Here is a 21,091-nt window from a genome sequence, read left to right on the forward strand (position 1 = left end):
TTACATTCATCTTTTTATAACAGGCATTGATGTTTTGATTTCCTCACAGAACTCAGTGGAAGCAAATGTCTCAAATCTAAATGACGTTCTAGACCACCCAGGCATTTTCAATACTCAGAACAGTTTAGTTTGAGTAACTTATCACAAAATTAGGCTCACAATTTCTGAATATATTTTCCACCTTTTATTTCCGTCTGTATTACCCATTTTAAAAAGAATGATAAGAAAAAACTTTCACCCGTTCCAAGTGGACTGCTGTCCAAGCTTTATGAAAACAGAGAAAAAGTCAAAGCATTTCCGCCAACCCCTGGACAGAACGTGGCAGTGACCCATCTGCCCTCAGTCACAGGAGCTTCCAGCGACTTCTGGAAGTGCAGGAAGTGTCTTGAAAACATATCTACGCACTTGATTCAGTCAGTGCCTGGCTGCTGCCAGCTGTGTCCTGGCGCTGGGATGGGTTTTCATTTCATCTACGAGTCCATCGAGAGGAATGCAGGGCGCAGTAAGCGTGGTTCCTTAGCCAGTAAAAGGCTAAGGACACACCTTTAGAAATAGTCTTCTGTAATCCAGAGATACCAAAAACCCTCACAAAACCTGCAGAAAATATACCTTAATCTCTTGGGAGATATCCTAGCCAGCAGTGAGTTTAGTATGACAGCACAGCAGCTGAAAAGGCTAATTAAAAATAAGTTGCTTCTGTTAGCGTTTAAGACTTTCTCCTTTAATAAAAGATTTTATTTTTGTAAAGGAGAATTTCGAAGACATATAAATTCTGAATTTCAAGTGCATATTTTACTAAACTAAGAGCAGAAAACATTGGTTTCAGGCTGCCGGCGTCTGGCACAACTGTAGCCCATGCCTCCTCTTTACGCCCCCAAAGCACCTGGAATGGTTGTAGATTCAAAGGACATTCAGGGCGGGCAGTGAGGGGGAAGCAGGAAGGCAGAGCTGCATCATGGGAAGAAGGCAAAGATCAGCAGTGGGCTCAGGAGGGCAGGCGAGCCAGGCAAGAGGAAGAGGAGGCAGACAGGAGGTTTCTCTCAGGGCCACCCTATGCTTCAGTCGGTCCCCTTACTGGGTGGGAAGAAACCAAGCAGTGAGGACTGCAGGAGTCGCAGGCAAGCAGCCGGGGAAGGGCAGACCAGGCCAGACAGTCCTTCCCCAAATCAGATGGAGGGACCAGCACCCCGGCCCCCACCCCAAGTCTCCTCTAACCTTATACGTCCCTGTCCCCTGCCCGCCCCTCCTACACCAGGTACAAAGGACTCCGGAGCAAAATCAGATAAAAAGTAAGAAGAAAAAGAAGAGCTGTAATACACTTTGCATAATGATAGAATTTATAAGCAGAAACTTAGTACTTATTTCTGTTCACTATTTAGTTTTTCTTTCTTGCTGACTTTGTATTTTCTATGTAGGATAAGTACTTCGCAATCATAATTTCCTCATCTTCCAGAGTTGAGTCGAGATAATCTTCCTCGTGTTCTGGAATATCCTCCAATATTTCATTGACTGCCTCTGTCTCCATATCTTCATCTGTCGAGGCACTCGAGGTACCTGCAATAAGGTCACACAGTAACACGTGAGTTAAGGCAAAAGAAAAGCGGAGAACCCATGGCAAGGAGGGCACTGACCCCGTCAGCCTCAGCTACACCTTCCCTGCACGTGGAGCCGCCGGCAGCACGACACCCATGCCCGTGTGTCCCCAGGTCCCTTCCCGCCTGTCAGCTTCCCGTTCAGCAGAACATGGCTCTCAGCTGGTCTTCAGAGCCCGCAGACCTACCTGCAGAATCGGAAGGGGACGTGGATGGGGTTGAGGACGAGTCTTCCGCCGCGAGCTGCAGGTCAGAAGGGAGACTGCCTCCATTGAGAGCCAGGGTCTGCGCTGCCAGCTGGACGTTGCCCCTGAACACTCTGAGGGCAGCGGTGGCAGCTCCCGTGTCGAAGCCCATGTACACCAGCTGGGGGAGAACACAGGGAGGTGGCGGCACTGCCGACGCAGCTCGACTACACGGGGCTGACACACGTGCAGTACGCCTGCGGCGAACACAGCCATACCTTCCAGGACATACGTTTATAAAACCCACGGCACGCATATACCATGGGCCATCCTTCCCACGCCCCTCTCGGGCACCAATGTGTGCAGAAGCGACCTGGAAAGGACTGAGAGGGACTCACACCAAATGCGTCAGTGCCCAGTCATCTGAGAATGGTGACAGCCTGGCGGGCTGACAGCAAAGTGCCATACAAATGTGGTTACCAGTATCATTACAACGAGCCAGGCACGCTACTGTGCAGGGGGGCAAACGTGGGCAGTTGCTACAGTGACACCCTTTTAGGTCACAGGCAAAGAAACGGGCTGGCGGAAACGAGCTGTGTATCAACTGGGATATGTACACAAGAGGAGAAAAGCCTGCAGAAAGAACTTCCGGTTGCTTTCTTATTTTTCCTACTCTCACAGGAAATACTTCCTGCTCTCCTTCCACCCACCACAACTGCCATGTCCTTGGCTGGCCCCTAGGGCAGGCCTATGTCACACCAAGAGCCCCTGGAGCCAAGGACTCAGCCCTGTCCTGCTGCCAACCTGTGACCCCACCCATCCCACCTGAGGCCGGACAGGTAGAGGGAGCGCAGATGATTCACTTACTTGGTCAATATTTTCCTGGGAAGGACTTTCTTGATGATGGTTGGTTTCAGGATCGGAATTATTGAGCCACCACCTCTGAGGATTACTGAGAAGAGTCTAAAAACACAGGAATACCCTTCACTCATCACTAACACCTGCTCGCTTACGCACACTGAGCATCTGTCGTGTGCTAGGCAGACACGCTGCAGGCCACAAACATGGAGGGCACCACGGTAATCCTGCAAAGGGCACCTCACCCAGGCGGGGCTGGGAGGGCTGGTGTTCAAACACGGCTGCCTGCCAAGGTAGGAATGAGGTGGGCCAGCAATCTGTCTGTCACTGGGTTCGAGAACAAGACAGTGCTGACCCTTAGAGCCCAACCAGGAATGAGGGGCCCGCAGAAGCAGGCTCCGTGCACCAAGGAAGGACACTGCAGCGTACATGGAGACGTGGAGGAGGTGGTGCCTGGGCCGGAGTCAGAGCAGTTGGGCAGGTGAGGGGTCCGTGGGGATGCCTTACCTTCAGTGCCTCATCCAGGTTCCCCCTGGCCTGATGGAGGGCGTGCTTGGCTGCGTACGTGGAGTAGCCCATTGTTTTCAAAACGTTTATGCTCTCCAGGCGGCGTTTTCTCTTCTCTTGTTCCTCTTTCTTTATTTGGGCCAATTCCTGTAGGAAAACAGCAAAGTCTCATTGAGTTGGGGATTGAGATTTTGTAGAAAACCTTCTCAATGTATGCTCTGTAGGATTCGTGGGGTTGCCAGTCTAAGTGAAAAACAAAATGAGAGGTGGCCGTCTGCCTATCTCAGCCCGTGGCGCTGCTCCCGGGGTGGGCACGCGGGAGTCAGGGGCCTCCATCCAGGACCAGAACAGGCCACTGAGATACAGTGAGGTCACTGCTCGGTCCCAGAGAGGTGCACAGACCCCCTTCTAGGCAGGGCCTAGGAGAGCTTCCCACATGGGTGGGAGGGCTGCTCAGCCTTTGATGAGTCACCTGGGGTCTTGGTAAAAGGTGGATTCTGAATGCGGGGGGTGGGGGGGCTCCTGAGCGATGCCAGAGCTGCTAATCCCCCACCACACTCTGGGTAAATACAGATGTAAGGAATGATGAGGATTGTTTTTCAAACAGACATCTCATTTGAAAATACCAGCTTTCCAAATGCTGCTAAAATCTTACTAACCATCAAGTAACAACACAGTGAGGAGGACAGTATCAGCAACGTCTGCTTTTTATTCGTACTGAACTGGAGAACGTAAAATGAAACACACAGAACTGGCCTTTCCGAGCCTTTGTCTACGGCTGAGGTTTACAGCTAGAAAGGACCTGTGACATAACCTACACCAGCTTCATGTTTTAGAGAGAAGAAAATGGTTCCACTTCTCAGTATCAACTCATTACCTCTCTCTGGACCTCAGCTCCTTGACTGTAAAATTAGCACATTAGACACATAACGTTCCTTCCAAACTCCAAAATTCTAAAGTTTTTTTTTATACTGTACTTATTTCTAATTATTTTAAATGATTATAAATTCTGTGCCTTTTCCTAATATAATGTTGATTGTTTCTATGATTTGACTCATGTCTAGGCAAGAATAGCATCTCAAACCATAACAAGGGCCCCCTGGGAAAACATGGCCCCCTTTAAAATGGTTTCCAGAAATACCCTCCGTTAAAAGTGAAAACGAGAAAGAGAGAAGACCACTTGGCTAACTGTCCTTAAGAGCTACCTGGCACCACAGCAGGAAATTCAGAAAGTGCACTGTCTGAAAATTAATGCAGTTAAAACAGACAAGCTCCTCCTGACTTCCCAGTGGGAAGTGACAGTAATACCTACTGCAGAATTATCTCTTCTGCTCTTTCGTATCTGCGAGCTAAGGCACTTCGTAAATAAGTTTGCTATGGCCTCAAGTTTCACACCTACTCAAAGGCACAGGCGGTGACCCAGTGTCACCGAGACCACGTTAAGGTACCTCTCTGCGGTGGGTAATGTGGGCGGCTGCGTGGTCCACGTTCCCGTCACAGGCCCTGAGGCCCAGCCGGGCTTCCTGGTCAGTGAACCCCAACTGCAACAAACTGCGAACTTTTGATGGATCAATACATAGCTCTGTAAAGAGCCGATGTGCCTACAGACGGGAAGAAATAGAAGAGTCATGTAACCATAGAAACAGTAAAGCTTCCCACAAAGCTAAGCCTGCAGGACATTAGACGGATGTGAATTAGGGTATGTCAGGTTTTCAATAACAACTCTGTGAGTGGTTATCAACTAGCCTATGCAGACAGACAGCACTCTGCCCCACGACTTACACGTCACGTAACATGATCAAACAGGCTGAGTAGTGTGAGACGGCTGGTGCCCATGCTTTCCTCCTCCTTTGTAATAAATCCCCTAAATTTCTCACCCTCCCTTGCAGCAGGGGGTAGGCACCGGGTTGAGTCTAGGTCAGTGGCACATAGCAGACCTGAGGGGCACAACTTCTGCTCATCTCTAGAGAGACTTATCCTGGACTCTTGTCCCCTCTGCTGGCCAGAAGGGACACTTCCAGGAGTAACTTTAGATGCCAAACCAGCACTGCCCTGGAGTACCCACCCCCAGACGGCTAGATGAGAGACAGGGGGGCTTCTAGCCAACTAAAATCCCACCTTTTTGAGGTTCCCTTATTATGGCCTCTCCCCTAACAAATACAAATGTGTTTATGGTGTATGTGAGGGAGGGGGATGGGAAACAGACGCGTGTTCCTCGCAAGTCACACACTACTGAGTTTACGAAATACTTAACTTCTGGGGATTAAAAAAAAAAAGTGAAAATGGTTACAACTCTGAGTGTTCACTTTCTTACCTTGTTGAGATATTCACAAGCCTCTTCACCATTCCCACTATGATAATTTCGGATGCCTTGAAGCAAGTAAAGTCTTAAAAACAGTACCTTCTCTTTCCCACAATTTCCCTAAAATTATTGGGGGGAAAAAAGGATAAAACTGTTATTTCTAATTACAGGTGAACAATACTCACATTTGTAATTCCCTTTGTCTCCATAGGGGCACAATGTAATTACTAAAACGTTTATATCTTTCCTACCCGTGATGTAAAAGTAAAGCGCCCAGAAGACAGGGACATCCCGTCCCATAGGAAGAAATGGTGGCAGAACACCTGTCACCAGACACCCAGGGCAGTGGCCCTTCTGGTACAAATGCAAACACAAGGGAAGTATGCAAACACCAAAACCAGGACTACCTCACGCTCCCCTGTCACTCCCAAGCAGAATTCTGATCACATGTGGAAATTACCCAAGAAGAACCCTTATTCAGATCACAGCACTTGAGCTCACTCAAGTGAACGTTACTCTTCAAAGTGTTTATTTGCTGCATTTACACTTTTCATTAGCCTCTGAGCAGTCACCTGCCCTCTCACGCAGGGTGATCAGTGGGATTCTCTGACCAGGTAACTGTGTTCTCCAGGACTGAACGCTGCATAGACCAAAGCCATAGCCAGATTTGTGAAATTTAACAATCCTGTTAAAAATACAGCTTACAAAGAACACACTGCATACAACTCAAATCACTCTTTGGCAACAGTCTAAATAATAGGAATAAACTCAAATTTTAGACGGGGGCTCAATCATACCTAAAACAAATTACAGTAACATACTTTTATGTCGACCAGCCTCTGATGATTTTCTCCATAACATTTTTTAAAGCATTTCTGTGCCGAGTTTAATTTTTTTTCTGCATCGTCAAGGCATTCCAGTTGTCCCAATTGGAAGTAACACCATACTGTGTCCAGTTGGAGCACCGCATAGTTATCCACTGTATCCAGTAGCTCTGTGCCACACTCACTAGCAAAGAGGAAGGAAACAACATCGCTGAACAATGGCCAAAAAACTTATTTGTGAATTACTGGAACTCTTCTCTAGTTTTTGGTGTATTTCCAAAGACTGAGTGCTCTAAAACAGAGATCCTAATGTTTATGAAGGGAGCGATATTTATTATCTGAATCCTTCCAATGGGAAGAAGAGAAGTTAGGACTCAGGAATAGCAGCTTCACACACACCAGCGCCACCACCACCACCGCCAACCCCCGTTATGCTGGGAACAAGTTTGGCCTCCCTGGGTTCCTAGCTCCATCTCCTCAACTGAGGGAGACCATGCAGGGTTTCTCCTCCCTGCAAGTAGCCAGAAGTGAACTGAAACCATCACAGGGTTCCATTGTTTGTTTTCCCACCTCAGGGATCACTGTCTAGCATTGCCAGAAAACTAATGTTTTCAGACATTTTGCCCAGTTTTTTAGGTGTTTCAGATGGGAGGGTAAATCTAGCCCATTATTTCATCTTGGCCAACAGCAGAACTCCCATTTCTCATTTTATTTTATTTTATTTTAATTAGTTTCAGGTGTACAAAACAATATAACAGACATTTACACCCCTCACAAAGTGATAAACCCTCTCCCCCATCTACTACCCCTCTGACATCGCATACAGCCGTTACATTTCCACTGTCTCTATTCCTTATGCTGTGCTCCACATCCTGTGACCATATATATATATATATATACACACACACACACACACACACACACATATATAAATTGTAGTTGACATTCATTATTACTCAGCTTCAGGTGTACAGCGCAGTGGTCAGGCATCTACACCATCCATGAAGTTGTCTCCCTAATAGGACATGTGCCCATCTGACACGCTACAAAATCTTTACAACATTATTGATTGCATTCCCCAAATCATCTTTCATATCCCCGTGGCAATACTGTAGTTACCAATTTGTGCTTTCTAATCCTCTCCCCTTCTCCCTCATCCCCAACCACCTCCCATCTAGCAACCCTCTGTTTTTCTTTATATCTCTGAGACTATTTCTGATTAGTTTGCTCATTTATTTTATTCTTTAGATGCCACATATAAGTGAGATCATATGGTATTTGCCTTTCTCCATCTGACTTAGAAGAATGTTCTCTAAGTCCATCCATATCGATGCATATGGTAAGATTTCATTCTTTTTTTATGGCCGAGTTATACTCCAATGTATAAATGTACCACAGCTTTTAATCCAATCACCTACCGATGGGCAGTTCGGTTCTTTCCATGTCTTGGCTATTGTGAATAGTGCTGCAATAAACATAGGCATGCATATATATGTTCGAATTAGTGTTTTGGATTTCTCTGGATAGATACCTAAGAGTGGAATTGCTGGGTCATAAGGTAGTTCCATTTCCAGTTTTTTGAGATACCTCCATACTGATTTCCATAGTGGCTGCACCAATCTGCAATCCCACCCAGTGCACAAGGGTTCCCTTTTCTCCACATCCGCGCCAGCACTTGTTGCTTGTTGATTTATTGATAATAGCCATTTTGACCGGGGTGAGATGGTATCTCATTGAGGTTTTTATTTGCATTTCTCTAATGATTAGTGAGGTTCAGCATTTTTTCATGATTGTTGGCCATCTGTATGTCTTCTTTAGAAAAATACCTCATGTCCTCTGCCCATTTTTTAATTGGGTTGTTTGTTTTTTGGTGTTGAGTTGAATGAGTTTTTAATAAATTTTGGATATTAACCTCTTATCAGATATATCATTGACAAATATCTTCTCCCATTCAGTAGGTTGCCTTTTTGTTTTATTGATGGTTTCCTTTGCTGTGAAAAAACTTTTAGTTTGATATAATCCCATGTTTATTTTTTTCTTACTTCCCTTGTCCGATATATCAGTAAAAATATTACTAAGTGTATTGTCTGCAAATTTACTTCCTATATTTTCTTCTAAGAGTTTTATGGTTTCAGATCTTACATTTAAATCTTTAATCCATTTTGAATTTATTGTATACGGTATAAGGAGGTGGTCCGGCTTCATTTTTTTGCATATGTCTGTCCAGATTTCCCATATTGAATAGTCTGTATTTACGCCTATGTAAATTCTCACTTCCACTGTCGTAGATTAAGTGACGATATAGGTATGGATTTATTTCTGGGCTCTCTATTCTGTTCCATTGATCTATGTGACTGTTTTTATGCCAGTACCATACTGTTTTGATTATTATAGCCTTGTAGTATGGTTTGATGTCAGGTATCGTGATACCTCCCACTTTGTTTTATTTCTCAAGATTGCCATGGCTATTGAGGGTCTTTTATGGTTCCATATAAATTTTAGGATTTTATGTTCTATTTCTGTGAAAAACGTCATTGGTAGTTTGATAGGAATTGCATTTTTTCTTTTTTTCTTTTTTCTTTTTGGTAAAATTCACCTGTAAAGCCATCTGGTCCAGGGCTTTTGTTTGTTGGGAGCTTGCTCATTACGGATTCAATTCCTGGTGATAGTCAGTCTATTCAGATTTTCTGTTTCTTCTTCAGTTAGCCTTGGAAGGTTGTATGCTTCTAGAAAATTATCCATTTCTTCCAGATTGTCTAATTTGTTGGTGTATAGTTGCTCGTAGTATTTTCTCAAAATTTTTTGTATTTCTATGGTGTCTGTTGTCAGTTCTCTTTCATTTCTGATTTTTTTTCATCTCTCTCTTTTTTTTGATGAGTCTGGCTAAAGGGTTGTCAATTTTGTTTATCTTTTCAAGAAACCAGCTCTTCCTTTCATTGATCTTTTGTATTGTTGTGGGGTTTTTTGGTTTCTATTTCAATATTTCCGCTTTGATCGTTATTATTTCCTTCCCTGTATTCCTTTTGGGCTTATTTTGCGGTTCTTTTTCCAGTTCCCTTAGGTGTAAGGATAGACTGTTAATTTGAGATTTTTCTTGTTTCTTTAGGTAGGCCTGCATTGTTCTGAATTTCCCTCTCATGACTGCTTTCACTGCATCCCATAGATTTTGGGTCATTGTGTTTTCATTTTTGTTTCTCTCGAGGTACTTTTGATTTCTTCTTTGATCTCATTGTTGACCCATTCATTCTTTAGTAACATGTTATTCAGCCTCCATGTATTTGTGTTTTCCAGGTTTTTTTCCTTGTAATTGATTTCTAATTTCATAGTACTGTGGTCAAAGAAGACATTTGATACGATTTCAATTTTCTTAAATTTATTGAAACTTGTTTTGTGGCTTAACATGTGGTCTACCTTGGAAAATGTTCCATGTGCGCTAGAGAAGAATGTACATTCTGCAGCTTTGGGCTGTGTACAATTTTTTTGGCACCGTGTGTGTATGTGTATGTTTGTATGTATACATGTATATTTATAAATGTTATAATGAATTCCCATATACTCATAATCCATCTTTACTTAGCAAGACATGTTTGATCTTGATTCGCCTGTATGTGTCTATCTCAATCTTTTTACCCTGACCAAATGCTTGAAATTACTTTCAGGTCTCAGAGAACCTCTGAATAAAAATAACTATATTTTCAGTTCATAGTATGTTAACATGTTCAGTAAGTAGTAGATATAATAATCCAATAATAATTGTCAGTGCCTTTTTAAGTAATGAATTACTTTTTCTCTGAAGGTCTGTTTATTTGGGCCAACTATTAGCATAATTTTTGTGAGTTCCCCCTCTTCATAAAGGAGATGAATTCTAATCACGTAGCTAGAAGAAACTTCAGTCCTGTTTCCTTTCCCATTTGGTGTTTTTCCTATCTTCTTATCTTCCTATATTCCCCTTGGGGGGAATATAATTTCTATCAAATTCTATAATTTGATAGAATTTGCTAACAATTCTATCAAAACTTGCTATTATACATATTGAGATATGGTATGTAATATGACCAAGAGTAGTTTCTTTCCGTATTTAAAACGAGAAACGGTCATCTGAGGGGTCAACCCTCACACAACATCAAATGTGTTACAAATCCATGAGTTCATATATTGATACTTAAAAAAAAAAGGAAAGGAACCTCACTGGTGATGTTATCTTTGGGGGAATGCTAGGGAAAGAACTCATTTATTCTGAAAATAAGGAGAAAGAAGCGAGCATTTTATTCCGTCTTTCAGTACAAATTATACCTTAGCATAACCAAATAGCTAATGAGGAAAAATATTTCTTTTCAGAAGAATTCTGTTAACAAATGCAAAAGGGATAATAAGGTATCACACCATTTTTACAGCCCCAATAAAACAATGGATTTGGGGAATGATCTTCAACATTGACACCAAAACCATGAGGTGAAAAGCTGGAGGGGTGGGGGTGGGGAGCCCTGTATAATAGATAGTTCAGGCTGACAACAACACCTCACAAAAACAAACGTGATATCCCACATGCTTGTAGTAAAAAAGTATATGTTTACAGGAAAGAGAGATCAATTAGAAACACAAAGGGAAGAAATAATTTACAAATTGGGCTACATCTAACTACTCTTTCACAATTATCTTGGGTGAAAACCTGAAGTCTGCGGTATATGGGGGTTAGAAGGGTGCTGTGTACAATTTGGGGCCATCTCCCTTAAAACGTGTTCACCAAGTATAAAAGTACCTACCAGAAATATTTGTCAGCATCCAACAGACATGGCAAGGCTAGTTCATATTTTTTTCTTTTCAGGAAAGCTCTGCCCTTCTCATGATATCCCATGGCTAACATGAGGGCCTAAGCGGAAAAAGAATTTTTTTTAATCACTTTGAAATATAATAAAACAAATTATATTAAAAGCATACTAAGCCTAAAGAAATCAAAGTTTAAAAAAAAGATCACAACTAAACTTAAAAGCCAAAATTAAGAAAAATATAGTTAAAGCTTTCTTTCATTTAAACATTGAAAGCAAGCACTCAATCAATGTGGCTGATTGGTCATAACCAGTACCTGTCCGTTTGTTTCCATCAGTTTATTGTAGCATGCTCTGACCTAGATCTATTTCTAGTATTCTCTAAGATGAAACATAAAAAAGCAGCAGTAATCCATATGTTCTTTTTAAAAGGAGCATTCATTTTACTTTCCATTCTTAATCAAGTTTCTTCTGAAGTATCTGTCAACCCTAGTATTCCCCAATTTTTAAAAGTTATCCAAAAGTTTTTAAGTTCATTAATATTTTTAGATTTGAATTTTTGTATAATTCCATCATGTAAAGGTTTTCCAAAAAGATCTGGATGATATCATTTAATAAAAGAGAGCAGTGGGCAAGTAATTCCAATATTAAAACATAAATAATATCAATCCACTGATAGTTACAAAGTTACCTTATTCACTTTAATCCTTAATTTTAACAGAATAATACATATAGTGAAACCTACTCAAAATTGTCCTTTAAAGACAGAAAAATTAAAATTAACTTGACCCCCAGTCATGAGAGCTTTTCATTTGAAGAAGCTACTGGACTCCAGCTCAGAGACTGATCTCAGGGTCTAAGCTGCAGAGTTCAGATTTTCCAAGGTAAAATCGCCTCCCACCTGTTCCAAATTCTAGAACAGGGAAAGGGGAATGGGGAGACAGGAGTGATAGCAAATCACCTGTCATACGTTCTCCAGCCCCCCACTATGATTCATCTCTTGGGGGACATGGCCCACACCAAAAAGCCACTGCCAGAGGAAGCCACTCATGCTGAAGGCAGTGTCACACCACCCGGGAATGTTCCAAGTCGCTGCTACAGGAGAGTGAGGTCATGCCGTTTTGTACTACTGCCTTGAAATCACAGGGTGAGCCCACACACTGTACAGTTACATTCTCTGTGTTAGGAGCTGCAGACAGAAAACTGTTTCTAACCCTTTGCAACATTCTAAGATAAAATAGCTAGAAAACTACCTCTCTTCTGACAGCAAATCAAAGAACAAGCCATCAATTTCTTAGTACTTACTTTTTTTTCTGACGGAGGAATGTTGATTGATCTGCCTGTCTGGTTAGCTATGTCTAAGTATGGTGTGGTTACTGGGTCTACCACCATCTCAGCTGCAAGATGACCAAAAGAAACTCCATTAATTCAATGTTAAAAAGCAGTGACAGTGACATTTCCCATGTTAGACGATTGGGAAGAAAAGCCAGTGAAAAATGTGATATCCCCACCATCGGGTAATATCCCCACCAGGGGTGATACCCCATCACGGGGGGATACCCCACCATGAGTGATACCCCCACCATGGGTGATACCCTACCACGGGGTGATTCGCTGCCACCTTGAAGTACTTGAGGGAGGTGAAAAGCCAAAAGCTCCGTGTACCTCTCTCTGCCAGAATCTCGAGTCCTCTCCTAGTCCTCTCAATTGTTTGTTCTTCTAGTCTGGCTTCATTTTGCTTTTCTTCTTCAACCTGGACGTTCCTTCTTGCATCTTCTTCAGAGTGTTTTAGTTCCAGCACCATAGCTTTCACATTGTGTGTCACTCCTTGTTCCTCAAGTGATTTCCCTGTAAAAATCAGAAATGTGTGCTGTAAAGAGAGCCATTAAATGTACTGGTAACAGGCCATTCTCAATGTTAAACGGAATTCTTAAACCTGCATTAGTACTTGCAAATCACCAGGCCACAAGAATACGCTTACACCTGCTCGTGCAACTGTTACTGTGAAGCCAAGGATAACATCACCCAGAGGAAACAGAGCTGACGAAATCCACCCTTTCCAATTTTCTTTCTTCTCATCATAAAGCCAAATCGAAGCAATAAATATTTGAGAATCTAGGACAGGGAGAGGACTGTGCTAGGTAAGGTAAGAGGAAAACGAGGAAGCAAAATACGTGAGTTTTCCTCCGCTCTAGTTGGAGAAATAATAAACCCAATTCACAGGCCTGGGCGAGCAGCCGTAGTGCCCGGCGCACTGGGAGAGCTCATGGGCTGCAGCGGGTCAGAGCCAAGACCTTGACTTCTACCCCTTTGTACCTGGAGGCCCCGAGGAAACTACTTATCTTCTAGGACTCAGTTTCCTCAGACATAAAATGGAAATAAAGATAAGGGCGGAAATCGATGAAACAATGAAAGGGAATATTAACAAAATCAAAAGCTGGCTCCATGAAAAAGATTAACCAAATATACAAACACAACAGAAATTAAGTCAAAGATGCAAACAAATCAGCACCAAAATGAAAAAGGGTATATACAGATGCAAACAGATTTTAAAATAACAAAATATTATGAATTATACATATATAAATTTGAACACATTTCAAGAAAACACTTTTTTTTTTTTTTTTTTTTGAGAAACTTGACAACTATTCTAACATTTACATAGAAAAATAAAGATCCACTGATGGCCACGTCACCTTAATAGATGTGAGCCAAGGGGGAGAACTCATCTTACTAGATTTTAAAACTACAACAAAACGACAGTAAGAAAAACTATCGGTGAAGATGGTCAAAAGGCACAAACTTCCAGTTGTAAGACAAATACGTCCTGGGGATATGACGTACAGTACAGTGACTCTCATTAACAGTACTGCAACGTATACTAGGAAGTTGCTAAGAAAATAAATCTTAAAAGGTCTCATCACAACACAAAAAAATTTTGTAACTATGTTAACTAGTCTTATTATGATGGTGATTTCACAATATATGTAAATATCAAATCACGATGTTGTACACCTGAAACTAATATAATGTTATATGTCAATTATATCTCAATTAAAAAACAACTCTACGGTTCTGGCCCAGGAATAAACCTACACGTAAATGGAAAGAATATATAAATCATAAAGGGGGCACGAGATATCAGTGTGGAAAGAATAAGTTTAGAAGGGGTATCGGAAGGACAATCGAGCTGGATACTTCGCCTTATACATAAAGGGGGACTTGGGACAGATTAAAGACCTCAGACAGAGGACGCTCATACCAGAAAACACAGGAGACTCCCTGTGGCCCTCGGGTGAGGAAAAGAACTTCTTAAAACACACACAGTAAGGTGAAAAACTGATGGATTTGATAACAAGATCAGATTTCTGCTCAATGAAGGCTACCACAAACAGGATTAACTGGGATGAAAGGACAGACAGTGAAAGGATACTATGACATCTAAAATAGACCATGGGAAATGGCTAGCAGGGATGCTGGAAAGGAAGACGGGCTAGGCTGTGAAGGCAGCGTTACATCAAGCTAGGATCTGAACTTGATTCTCTCGGCCACAGGAAGCCACTGGGCAGCGATCAGACGACAGTGCCTGAACTGCTGCCGGAAGCAACTGGTCTCCCACGTCCACTCCGCCTCCTTCAAACCCATGCCCTACTGCAGCCAAAGTGACCTTTCAACACAGACCTACCGTGCGTCCCTCCCTGATACCACTGGCTGCCCAGTTCTCTTAGGAAACACTCTAACACTGAACACGGCTCAGAGGCCAGCGTTTCTCAGCAGCGGCACTACTGACATCGTGGGCTGCTTGAGTCTTTGTTGTGGCGGCTGCTCCGTGCCTTGTAGGATGTCCAGAAGCATCCCTGGGCTTCTCACCAACTAAGGGACAACAGCACAACCTCTTCTCCCCTCTGCCACCAGGTCATGACCGCCAACAATGTCTCTAGACATTGCCAAGTGTCTCCTAGGTGGTGATTTTGCTACCCCCTTTCCCGTGTAACCTCTGCCTTAAACAGAGCTGCCCTCCCTCACCGTCCACACTCGGCCACCCTGGACCTTTCTCAGTTCTTTAAATTTCCATCACGGGCTCCACCATGAGGCTCTCTCAGTCTGGAATACTCCCCACCACAGTCTTCCCGTCCTCACTCAGCTTTAGCTCATCTCCCTCAGGGAGAATGTTCTGGAACCCCAATCTTCCTCTCAGCACACCTACACTTCCATTCTGTAACCTTCTGTCAGACTGATAGTGTTTTTCTTCCCTACTAGCACAGAACAGACAGATATTTATTAAAAAAGTTTTTCTGCTTTACGTTTTTATTTTAATAAACTCTAAAATAATTGTTTTTGGATTATACATGCAATAAAATCACTAGAAATTTGTGAATAGAGAAAGAGTGAGAAAAAAAGTCGCTAAGTCATTATTTCTTGATTTTAAAATGCTGCATAGTTTGCCATAACATACCTAGTTGAAGTTGTTTCTTATTTATGACAATTTTGATGTAATTTTCTTGAAATCCAAAGGTTTCAGCTATTCTGTAAAATAAACCAGTGAAAACTGTAGGTAATCAAATCTTATTTTCCAGTAAGACTTTAATCATGATAGCTATTTTATACGTTTTACTCAGAAACATGCACTATTTCAATTTATTGACTTACAAACGTCACTGCACGATAAAGCCAGCTTACAAGATGGTTACTTGAAACTGCACAAGAGATAATGTTCCTTTTCAAGCTGTTTTACTACTTGTTTCCTCATCAAGTGGAGAGCACTGGTGTGGCATATATCCATTTGAACAGGTGAGCCCTAGCTGCATGTCAGGAAAAAGTCCATTCCCTATCTTCCACGGTCTCCTTGGAGGAACCCATAGTAGGTGGCTGTTCCACACAATCTCCTGCTCATGCGTGTTGAATGAATGATGCCTCCTGAATCCACCCCTAACAGCCCCGATGTAGCCCAAAGAAGAAAGTGAGAAAAATCAGCTTCAGAAACCTGGGCTTGGCTAGCCCTGGAGGTGCTGAAAACACTTGCCATTCAAAAATATACCAGTGGATGGAATAACCAACCAGGACTCAAAAGTTAGAATTTCACTGGTATGTGACAGGCAGGTATTTTTTCCTTTTGCAGATCGGCCAACTGCCTGAAACCGGCTCAAACACTTTGCTGGGCATCCCAGCAAGCTGTTAATGCACTGAGGAAGCAAGTTCAAAGCTAATGACGTGGTGAACACCAGGCTGTCTCCTATTTCTATCACTCATTCATTAATTCAAACATGTATCAAGTACCTGTTAGGTGGTGGACTCTGAGTTCCCACCAAAAATTCTAAATCACTGGTACTGGTTGCAAAATCATAATTTGTGACAATGACTCAAGTTGTGCCAGGACAGGAAGAAGTGTGGTGCCAGTCTCGAGTTCTCACTTGCCCTTAACTACCAGTGTGAGCCTGAGTAAGTCCTGAAGCCTCAAAGCCTCAATTTCCCCTTCCCTAAAGTGAGGAGAATAACACCTGCCCTCTGTCTCCTCAAGGCTGGCCACAGGATCCAACGAGCCGATGGAACAGGGCCAGGGGCACCGGGCACACAGGTACTTACTTAGACCTCAGTTCTTTGCCAGTAACGTGCAATCGGGTCTCCAACAGGGTTTTCCTATCCTATTCAAAAATAAGACAAAGAAAGTAACTTCAGACTGTAGCTTTAAAAGAAAAAAAATCTTAATTTATTCAATCACATCTCTAAGTTAACTAAGCATTAGAACCTATGTAAATTTGAGAAAATTACTCACTTTTCTTCGCTGTGGAGGTAGAAATACCTCAATCGTGGCAATTCCTGTCGTCTTAAAATTTTCATTTCCTGTGCCACGCTCGATTGCTTTGCAACGTATTTCTTCTATTATCTTTTCTACTTCATTTTCACAACATTCTAGCTTGTCCGAGTACTTCTTAGCGAGGTCCTATGAAGAAATATCAGCAAACACTGATCAATGTAGTGCCAACTCAAAAAAAGCTGGGGGTGGCAAAATACAGAACAGTCCATGCAGGACTCTAAGGCAAAAACTGATGACAGGTGGTCGCCCCTATTACAGTGAAATCCAGACTGGTTTGACATCTTAATAGGTATAGAGGTTAGAGAGGATCCAGGGAAAAATAAAAACAAAAAAAGGATAGGAAAATAGACCCAACAGAAAAAGTGAAAATAACTGGGATTATTCTAGGGGGGCAAAGAAAGGTGGGCTATCGCTTATGTGATTGCAATATATAAAAAATTACTTTAAGGAATGGCAAACTGAACAACTCCACTGGAGGGAAAAAAAAAACCAGAAAATATTTCTACAGGTTTGGACGTTCTTACGTCGACACCAAGGATACATAACACTGCTAATTATTTATGTCTTAAAAGAAAAATACCTTCAATGCCAAACTAACGTCTTTATTTTCATCTGTATATGGAGGTTTCCAAAGTTGAATTCTGTCTTCCCTTAAAAACCGCTTCAGTTTTGCTTGGAGATACTTCTTTTGCTCCATGCTTGAAAGCAAAACAACACAACATGAGAACCCACACCACGTTTTCAAAGTGTCTTACAACTGCCTAATACGTTGATGTGTTTTGTAGAGTAAGCAGAGGTCCCCTACACTCTTCCCACTCCAGTTTAATCTCAATTACTTTTAGATTAGGTTTTAACTAGCTCTAGATGTCTCTAAAATATATACTGGGGGGTGCCAAAAAAATGTATACAAGTGGACACTTTGGTCAACGTTGCTCAAGCAGTAGTTCGCCGTAGTCAAGTGTCTGGACGCTGATGGTAACCACTTTGAGCACCTCTTGTAATTGCAGAAGTCAAACGTGACTTGTATTCATTTTTCGTTATCGGTACATATTGAGTATTAGAAGTTTAACAGTGTTTTCCTTTCTTAAAATGTGTATACGTTTTTTTGGCACCCTCTGTGTATAGCAAACATACTGAAATATATATTATATATTCAATTATATATTGTATATTACATTAAAATATGTATTTCAAAGTTGCTAATATGTAGCAAGGTTATCACACTTTTCTATTTCTTAATCTATTATTCTATGATCTAAGAGAAAAGATAAAATAAGAGAAAGATGAATTCCTAAAGTAGTGAACTTTTATAAGAAACAACACAGAGCTTATAAAGTCTCTTATCTTTTGGCTAGTTTAACATGAAACAAAAGACTAACTATCCTGGCAGGAAAACATAAAGAAAAGTTAGTTGAGCCGTGAACTATCAATAACAAATATTCCCTATACCTGAATGTTTTTGATTAGTATTGACAATACTAGAAAAGTATTGCGTGATATTTATGACAACAGCACAACAGCGGATCTATAACAGATTGGTTGGCTCATCATTTTACAGCTGAGAAAACCCAGGCCCCAGGTTTGTAAAATGCCTCCGACGAGGTCACAAAATTAGGCAGCACCACACTAGCACTGGGACGGCTGCCTACAACGTCAGACTCTGCATTCTGTCACAAAATCCCTTGCTGCTTCTCTGTCCTGTGTGTATGTAACTGCTCTCACCCAAAGAAACACCTGCCAGCATCAGAGCTGGCTACGCAGCCCTCAGTAGCAGAGCAATTCAAAGGGGTGGGCGAGGCTGCCTGGGGTATGAAACAGCTGAAAGGGGTAGTGCAGCCTAACCAGGCAAGCGGTAAGAAAAGTAAAAAGTTATTAGATCCTGAAGGATGAAGACACATTCTATAGAGTGAAAAATATATGAGTTAAGGTCACCTAGATAAGTAAATTTCTTTTTTCTCTTCAGGGCCTGTCATCCGCACTCCCCCAAACCCAATCACCTGTTTTTTTAATCAAGTTTGAAAACTTATGTATTCCATAAATAAGTATTTTAAAAGACAGTTCTAATCTATTTTATATCAGTTTGAGAGAGAAAGAGGATAATCAGGACAGGGAGGAGGAAAGGAAGAAATAAATACATTGAAGGAAGGGGTTGTGTGCAAACAGGCGACTACAAAAGAACCCCAGACTTTCAGCACTCACGAACTGCTTCTCACACAGAAAAATGTATTAGTCCCGATGGGTATTAGCTTCTCAAACACACATCACTTACACGACCACCACTCAAAGTTAATTCCCTACTCATAAATCTTCAGAAATTCTGAATAAAATATCATGGGGGTGCGGGGGGCATTTCACCCGCTGCTTACTGGAGCAAAGCTTTGGAAGGCTCAATGCACAGCCCTCTGCCATCGCCTCCAAGAAACTACCTACAGAAGGCCCAGAGGTTTCATACCCGGAGTGTGTCCCTCACTCCACCACCAACAAATATTAAGAACTAGCAAGGAGGCTCTACCAGCTGCACCACTTGATGTTTAACCAAAGCTGAAACCACTATCGTGAAACTTACAAAACTCCAGTTAGAGATAACACGGTAATTGAACACACAGATTTTTAAATCAAATCAAAAGGTAAAAAAGGTTTAGAAGATCAGTTTTCGGTTTTAACTGGAGAAAAGAAAGTGTCGTGCGTGCCATACGATGTTCCACATACAGCCCCCCAAAAAAGCAGAAATCCACTAACTACTGCTCCAAACTGAAAGTGAAACGTTATAAACCATAACCCGCGCGTGGAAATTTTTCAGTTTCACTTTTGTAATAAATTGATCTACGCAACCTTTACCCAGAGCACCTCAAGCATGTATATTCAAAACACATTAAATTTGTTCTCAGGCGGAGGAAAAGGTTCTTGTATTAACAAATAAGAGTCAGGGAAGGTGAGAAATACAGAATCAGATCGTCGAGGTTGGAGAAAGTCAACCGTGTTCTCTCATTCAATAGCAAAGAAAATCAGGCTTTGACTGTAAATAAACCCCAAAGGGAACATGTGGAATAACTGCGTTATGATTCAAGCTTTTGTTTGGCTAATTAATTTTAATGTATACATATGTTTCTCCCGCTCGAAAACAGCATTTTTTTAAATACCTCTCCACCCCCGCCCAGCCCAGCCCAAACCTAGGGCCCCGCGAACCGCCGGCGCGTCCCGAAGCCCCAGCCTGCAACCCCCGGTCCCGGTCCCGGTCCCGGTCCCTGTCCCGGTCCCTGTCCCTGTCCCTGTCCCTGTCCCTGTCCCTGTTCCTGTCCCTGCCGGGCCTCCGCGCAGGGCGCCCACCACCCGCCGCTGCGGCAGCACCTGATTCGGGCGGGGGAGGCGTCGCGATCGCGGCAGGGAGGGGGGTCGCCGAGCCGCGCCGCTGAGACCCCGAGTCCAGGACTGGACGCTTGGCCGCTGTCGCCTCACCTCGCCACCACAGTGCCCGCCGCGACCCGCCGAGTGCCCGGATGCGGCAGCGGCTGCCGTTCGTTTTCATTCCGGGTGAGGCTGGCCCCGCCCCGCCCCGCCCCCGCGCGACCGGGAAGAAGGCTTGTGGGCGGGGCTAATACGGGGGCGGTCCTTGGGCTGGGGTCCTGGGCTGGCTGTGGGCGGGGCTAAGACAGAGCGCAGGTTGTGGGCGGGGCGAGGGTGGGGCGGGGCCAGGGCGAGGACCTGGCTGGGTTGGAGGAGGTGGAGACCTTGGGAGCCGGGGCTGTGTCGCCGCGGAACCGCTGGCCAGGCCCAGTTTGCCCGCCTTCAGAGGAAAATGAGTCAGGCTTCGTTTCTCTAAAAGCCTTGAAAGAGGCCAGAGCACGTTGCAGGAAGACCCAGAGGTTGGGTTTGGACCTCCTGCAGCAGGGTCCCGCCCCCTCACCCGCCCCTCTGTCTAAGCCGGACCAAATGGGTTGTCCCCCCTAAACCTCCGGGTTTTATCCCCCCTCCATCACCCACCACCGCCGCCTCTCAGGGTGAAGTTTGGTGACTTCACCCGAACTTCCCTGCTCCTGGCCCTGAGCTTCGCTGCCCGATGCCGGCCCTGCAAATCCATCACACTCTCAACAAGATCGATGGAGATCCGAAGCGGTACTTCGGAAGCGCTCTGCCCTGTGCTGTGGTAAATACAAATAAACCTGTGGTCCGGGCTGTGTCCGTGTGTCCAGTGGAGGAAAATAGACAGTATGCAGAACAACTAAGTGCAATTTGAGAAGTGCT

General features: G+C 43.3%; 1 protein-coding gene across 2 annotated transcripts; it reads right to left on the bottom strand.

Moving 5' to 3' along the window:
* Window positions 1–169: 169 nt before the first annotated feature.
* Window positions 170–20,425, bottom strand: NUB1 (negative regulator of ubiquitin like proteins 1). 2 transcript variants are annotated; one of them, XM_074315112.1, is made up of 15 exons: window positions 20,306–20,425; window positions 17,430–17,547; window positions 16,808–16,975; window positions 16,618–16,676; window positions 15,491–15,561; window positions 12,700–12,882; window positions 12,340–12,431; window positions 11,032–11,138; window positions 6,266–6,452; window positions 5,457–5,564; window positions 4,591–4,743; window positions 3,143–3,289; window positions 2,645–2,740; window positions 1,781–1,958; window positions 170–1,554 (listed from the first exon to the last, which is right to left on the bottom strand). In XM_074315112.1, the coding sequence occupies exons 2-15, from the start codon at window positions 17,544–17,546 to the stop codon at window positions 1,376–1,378; spliced, it is 1,845 nt and encodes a 614-aa protein (XP_074171213.1). In that variant the 5' UTR covers window position 17,547; window positions 20,306–20,425; the 3' UTR covers window positions 170–1,375. The 2 variants fall into 2 exon arrangements, with proteins under 2 accessions (XP_074171213.1, XP_019568386.2); XM_019712827.2 differs by having other exon boundaries at window positions 20,198–20,397.
* Window positions 20,426–21,091: the final 666 nt, after the last annotated feature.

Source organism: Rhinolophus sinicus, linkage group LG11, assembly GCF_036562045.2.
Source record: "Rhinolophus sinicus isolate RSC01 linkage group LG11, ASM3656204v1, whole genome shotgun sequence".
Lineage (NCBI taxonomy): Eukaryota > Metazoa > Chordata > Mammalia > Chiroptera > Rhinolophidae > Rhinolophus > Rhinolophus sinicus.

Bases quoted from the DNA above. Each gene is read 5' to 3' on its own strand.
- NUB1 (XM_074315112.1), bottom strand. From the start codon at position 17,546: ATGGAGCAAAAGAAGTATCTCCAAGCAAAACTGAAGCGGTTTTTAAGG. The intron at 16,677-16,807 runs GTGAGTAATTTT...ATTTTTGAATAG, and splicing joins TACCTCCACAGCGAAGAAAA to GATAGGAAAACCCTGTTGGA. The intron at 11,139-12,339 runs GTAAGTACTAAG...TTTTCCGCTTAG, and splicing joins TTCCTCCGTCAGAAAAAAAA to GCCCTCATGTTAGCCATGGG.